The 6,437-nt window shown below is 39.2% G+C and overlaps 1 protein-coding gene across 1 annotated transcript; it reads right to left on the bottom strand.

The window, feature by feature from the left end:
* Window positions 1-1,471: 1,471 nt before the first annotated feature.
* On the bottom strand, window positions 1,472-3,962 carry LOC122573014 (fork head domain-containing protein FD4). Its single transcript, XM_043738847.1, has one exon. It carries the CDS (start codon window positions 3,461-3,463, stop codon window positions 2,249-2,251), a length of 1,215 nt encoding a protein of 404 aa, XP_043594782.1. The 5' UTR covers window positions 3,464-3,962; the 3' UTR covers window positions 1,472-2,248.
* Window positions 3,963-6,437: the final 2,475 nt, after the last annotated feature.

Consider the following 6,437-nt stretch of genomic DNA (forward strand, 5'->3'; position numbering starts at 1 on the left):
TTTGCTTTTCAGTCTGATGTAATGCCCCACATTACAATTTCATAGTTACGGAAAAACGTATGAAATTACGTATAGAGACACATTATCTTCTATTTTGCGGCATCCTCCTTCTATTTACACAAATTCCTTAGTTTCCAAGCTAGAATTCCACTATCAACGCAAATATTCATAATTAATGGACGTTCGTTATCATCCTTGCATTTTGAGAAGTTTTTTGATAATTTTACCCACTATGACAATGAACTGTAGCTTAACGAGAAGATTTTAGGACTGGAAGTAAAGAACGTTTAAATTACATATTTGATGTAAAAATACTTTCATAATTAATCGCGGCGTTTACCATAAATACCACGTAGTTTTATATCGACTGATAAAAATATATGACTAACTTACTCATTAATTTAATAAAATGAATTCAGGTCTCACAATTTTACAGAAAAAGTGAGAAGTGCTGAAACTTTTGAGTGACTTTAACGCATATCTATAAGGAAGTAAGTCCGATATTTTTTAATCGTCCATCTTGGTGTTCATTCGCGAATAATGGAATTCTAAGCTCAAAATCTCCGACTACACGTATTCTTATACATTTATATTTATATAGTACACATAGACTCTCCCCTAACACGTGTTGCACGATACGTGGATTCAAGTACCGGACTCGAACTGAAAGATACATCGTGATTCGTACCGGAAGCGACGGGGCATCAGTTCGAACAGCCAATTAATGGAGAAGTGGGAAATTCGTTCGTTTTATCCAAAAATACGCGAAAATAACATATTGTTCCACATACTTCCAAGTAAACAAAAACGGCCATACGTATATTTACAAAGACAATTAGATAAATATTAATCTAATTACAAGGTGAAGGATCGAATTGGCATAGTCGAAGGAACTAAAATAATTTCGCAATTTGGCACGACTAGTTAGCACCAGCTTAGTTTAGCGACGCACATTGGACCAAAATCGAAATTTCATGGCTTAGATTCTTGAAGCATAGAATTCAAATAATTTTGGATCTTTATACTAACTAATATTATGCTCTAAAGATAAATTGGATTTACTCGAGCCAGAATCTTAAAATATATAGCATACTCGGGTGAAATGATTCCGAATTTTTCTACTATGACTCTAGTACGTTGAAAAGATATTGGAGCAGGGATTTTTTAATGAATTTTATTATCACACTCGACACTCGAGAATTGAATAACGATATAACTTTAAAATCAGACAATTCAAAATTTGATTAATTCTGTAAATTTTTGTTCTCGGGATTAAGTATCTTTAATTATTGCTTCTTTGTAGATAACTAAAATTTATCCTACAGACTAAAATGATTAATTCTCTATCCTTTGGTTTATTTTTAACTTATCAAAATTTATTAATACAAAGATCGTTAAATTTATTGGAAAATCGCCCTAAAGAATCTGTAAACTAAATATTATTACTAAATTATGGATTTTTATTCATTTATGCAAAATTTTAAAGTGCAAATATATAAATAATACATTAATACACAAAAATATACAATGTATCTAAAATAAAAATATAATTTTAGTTCATATTTTAAATTTTCTAATATTTTCTAATTTTTTATGGGTAAAACAAATATCTATTTCAGTTCTATACTTCCTGTACAGCAGAACTTCGTTTATTCGAACATCATGACTAATGAGAAATTTAGGAATGGTCCCTGACAACAAAAATTGTAAAACGAAAATAAAAATTGGATGAAATTATGACACCTCTATTCGCAAGCTTTTATTTCTATCTAATATCAACATTCATAAAATAATTACTAAAGTAAAAGCATAATCGTAATCAAATAAATAAATCTCTCTGATATGAAAATAAAGTTATTCGATTATGCGAACAGTATAAATTAGCAGTAAGTTCAAATAATCAAGGTGCTGCTATACTCGTGAAAATAACGAGCTTGCATAAAAATCCACAATTCACAATCCACAAACGTTCCCTTTCTCGTATCATCTAGTTAAATTTTATTCTAAATTTCGTTCGTGGACCACTGTGCCTCAAAATTTCCCAAATACCAACTCTCCAAACAATATAAAAAAAGGCTAAAAGCCGTACATCAAAATAATTCCCGACCTCTTATCCATCACCTCTTTATCCACCTCTACACGTCGCTTACTCCCAGCTTCACACCTTCACAATCCTCCAACCACCTCGAACAGTCTGCGATTAGTCTCGAACCAGAAAGAACTCGAGTAATAAACGCGAAATCTTCCATTAACCGTTGGACCCATTGCTGGAGGTCGCCGGCACGTAATAATTCCTCGCTTGCAGATGGCTCTGAATATGAAGTCCCGAAATCTGCCCACTCTGAATGCCCTGATTGGTCCAGTGACCAGCCGTCGAGATGACCTTAGCCTCAGGACTGGCCGACGGCGTGTTGGGCGACGGCAGAGCATTTGTCTCAGCCACAACATCCACATCAACATCCTCCTCATCCTGATCAGGCTCCTGAAGATCATGTAACTCATCCTCACTGCAACTAAACCTCCTTGCCTTCTGTGGCCTGAGATCGGACTCTATCTGATGCTGGTCATCAGGCGCAAGGAGACTCGCGACGTCGAACTGTCTCTTCCTCGAAGGTTGAAAAGTCGATGACTGCCTCAGAGTCTGACTCTGGAACTGTTGCTGTTGTTGTTGCTGTTGATGGTGTGGATGATGGTGATGCGGCGTCCAGATTCCCGGCATGGGCTGAGAAGCCACTGGGGGTCCTAAAGTAGCTGGAGGAGGTGGCGTGGCTGGTAACGGAGGTGGGCTTGGACTATCTGGCTCTTCGTCGACGGCTAGACCCATGTGCCTTCTCACCTTCCTCTGAGCCTTGCGTCTCCTGAAATCTCCCCGTCGAAAGTCTTCTAGATTCGCTGGATGTATGGCCCAATAATGACCTTTTCCATTAGCACTTCTTCCTGATTTAACAAAACAGTCGTTCAATGACAAATTGTGTCTTATTGAGTTCCTCCAGCCTGGTCCTCGTGTTCTAAAGTAAGGATAGTGTTCTAATATATGTTGGTAGATGTCCGATAGTACGAGTTTCTTCTCTGGCGAGGACAAGATCGCCATGGCAATAAGGCCAATGTAACTATGTTGTGGTTTGGGCTCTTCCGGTATCCGCTGATGATGAGGATGAAGAAGAGCCATAGACAGAGCTAACCGACTGGGATATCCGGCAGCAGCCGCTGCAGCCGGGTATAATGGTAACGGCGCAGGAAACCCAGGACCCATTCCTAGATGTGTTGGAGCACTGGATGGAGGATGCCCCACGCCTGGATGTTGGGGATGCAGCTGCTGAGCCAGCCTCAGTCTCTCAGCCATTGCGTAATGGTACAATTGAAGTCTATAGTGTTCCAGTCCAGGCAAGAAGCCTGTCATGGGGTTGCCCAGACCGACGGCTAGAGGCTCCTTGGCCGGCGGTGGGCTCTCGTTGCTGCACATGGTCGTTTCTTGAGAAACCGATTGTCTAGGATCCTAGATCACTACCACAATCATGAAACTTCACAGTCTTCATTCAGTGCCTTAATAACAATTCATATGTCGATAACGGGAATTCTTATGAAATATCTTTACATTTAATAGGTGTCACTGGTACGATAGTTCGTAATATCGCAAGCACGAATGAATTTTGAGCTTGAGTTCGACGAAGCACAGTGGTATTGGAGCAAGTGAAAAACGAAATTAGAGATCGGTACGGAGTGTGGATCGATCGCGGCCGATGTTTTCCATAGGTTTTCAGGCTGTTTGTCACGATGCGCTCCGAGCGACCGACTGGTCATGATTTACGATTCGGCCGTCTGCCAGGAGAGCACCCATGGCTTCTCCCCACTAGGTGCTAGGGGAGAGACGACAAGCTCCGCCCGTTTACCCGGAATAGAGTGCGGGCTTTGTATGCCGAGATCTGAACCCGTGAAACGATCCTCCGACCAATAAGCACAGAGAGGACGGTCGAAGATGGAACCCTCTGCCATCCCGCCACACCTACCACCATGGATATTGATCCTGAGCTTCGTATCTGTTGCGGGGGCGGCGGCGCAACTCGCCGATGCTGCCCGGTTCTCTTATCTTTCGATACGAAGCTCGATATCATTGCCCGCGATCGAAGTCCAGCTGGAGAGACGAGACGATGTGTTTTGAGTAGCAAAGGACCCAAGTATGGGGTAAGTATACTTCCGTTTATTACACTGTCCTCCTTTGTTCCTTATTACATACCGCCGTTCTGACTTGTGACACTCTTGACACGAAATTCACTCAAGACAGCGGTCAAGATTTATTTTATATTATTATCGTCCAAAAAAAAAAAAGAATTTCAACAGGAACCACGCATATTATTTCATCGATAAAGTCGTAAGTTAGAATAATGTCTTATTAATAATAAAAGAAGGAAGAAAGAAACTATAATTAGCTTTATAGCGACATGATTAATTCATGTAATAGATATTGTAGCCAGTACTGTACCATGAATATTTTACACATTTTAGCGCACTGTACGCGTTCCCTGCAATTTTGCGATTTTAAATTTTTCACAAATTCGTAAAAATCCGCGATCTAGTTACGACATATTGTGCGGATGAGCAGCGAAGTTTTGTTGTACGATTATGTCGTGGGAAGAGGTTTCGGTTTGGATGAAATTGTGCGAGTGACTGATATTGTGATAGATTTTTACTATACAAGGAATTTAGGTTGTAGCATGGAACTAATGTACGATGTGATTCTATCGTTATCGCGAATTAAAGAAAACTTCAGGTGTAAAACAAATATAATTGCTTCAACTAAATTTGTATAAATTTCTATAGTCTGATTATAATTTTCGACTTGTCGAAATTTTTCAACTTTCTACATTTGCGTAATTATAATCAGCTACATGAAATTGTAATAAATGTTTTTATATGGTTCTTAAAACTGTAGTAGAAACTAAGATACTTTCTAAACCAAGAACATTTCTTATAGGTATGGAAGTACCTACCTGTTCAGAAACACTTTCTTCCTTTCACACGTTGTTACTTCCGTTCCTTTAGAACGGATCTGAACACGTAACATTCTTTACTTATGTATTAATCTTCATACTTAACTAGGGAGTGTTTCATTACATAATTCTTACTAATGGCAAAGGTACTTCTTTTCTTTCCTCCATAATTGTAACAAAAAGTCGAGTCTGTAAGTAGTCACTCGAAGTAGATTTTGCTGCGTAATATTGTAATAATATATTTGCACCATGTAATATTAATGTAAATTAACAAACGAATTGCGAAAATATTAAGTAATAAATAGTAATAATTATAGTAAATAAGCTGTTGCGAATGAGTATATGACGACTGCACTGTACACTTCTATTTTTGTTATTTCATATTCATTACGAAGACATTTGATAAATACAATTATGATTACATAATTTGTTTCGTACCTAAGTGAAAAACTGATAGATTTAGAATTTGATGTATACGATTACGTATGGATTTTCCATACTTAATGTTAGTTAAAATTTTTTTAGGTATCACCTTTGGAATATAAAGCGAAGAATCTATTTGGATGGTAACTTTTCACACCACTGTACGTGGAAATAACAACGATTCTATATTATACTAAATGTATTCGTATATTTGTAATTGCTCAATATCCAAGAGGGTACCTACTTGTATACCGTACGTACTCTTTGTGACGAACAAATTTTAATCGATTCCCGTATTCCCAGCAGAGAAATCATTGCTCCAAAACTTCGACCAAACTTCCAACTTCCAAATCACCTATTTAGTTACTGTGTTAGGTACCTAATTCAAAAAGGGGAGGGCCACTTTTCAGAATTCCCTCCACTTACCCGTAGCAACGAACACGGTCCCTCATTCACAGGATCCTTTTCGTCTTTACATACGAACGCTACAACAAAAGACACAGAACTAGAGAGAGAGAGAGAGAGAGAGAGAGAGAGAGAGAGAAGAGAGAGGCGCAGAAAGAGAGAGAAAAATGAACCGGTACGCGCATTTATATGGAGGCGCCGCCCTGCAACTATTTGTAAGCATCCGCCATGCTGGTTTCATATCTGCCGTTTCGGCTTGCACAAAAACACTATTTTTCACGAGCGGCCCAGCTGCAATATGGCGCGTTTACAGAACACGCTGACACGGCGTGCATCGACTCCGATTGCAATTGTTGCGTTTCATTGCAAATAACAGTTTCGCGCCCCTCCGCGACCCTCGTTTCACCCTTCTGCCCTCTTCACTGCCCCCCACCTCTTCATGATTCGTTGATATCGCCCCTACTACTGTCGCGTTCCCGCGTTCTTCCGTTTCGATATATCGTCGGAAATACCGACTCGTGTCAATTGGAAGCAGCATATGCGTCGAATGAAATCGGAATTTAACGAAGAATGGTCATTCGTTCAAACAGCGAACTGTCACCGCTTACCTTCGCGACAAAA

Source organism: Bombus pyrosoma, linkage group LG11 (genome assembly GCF_014825855.1).
Source record: "Bombus pyrosoma isolate SC7728 linkage group LG11, ASM1482585v1, whole genome shotgun sequence".
In the NCBI taxonomy this organism is placed as follows: domain Eukaryota; kingdom Metazoa; phylum Arthropoda; class Insecta; order Hymenoptera; family Apidae; genus Bombus; species Bombus pyrosoma.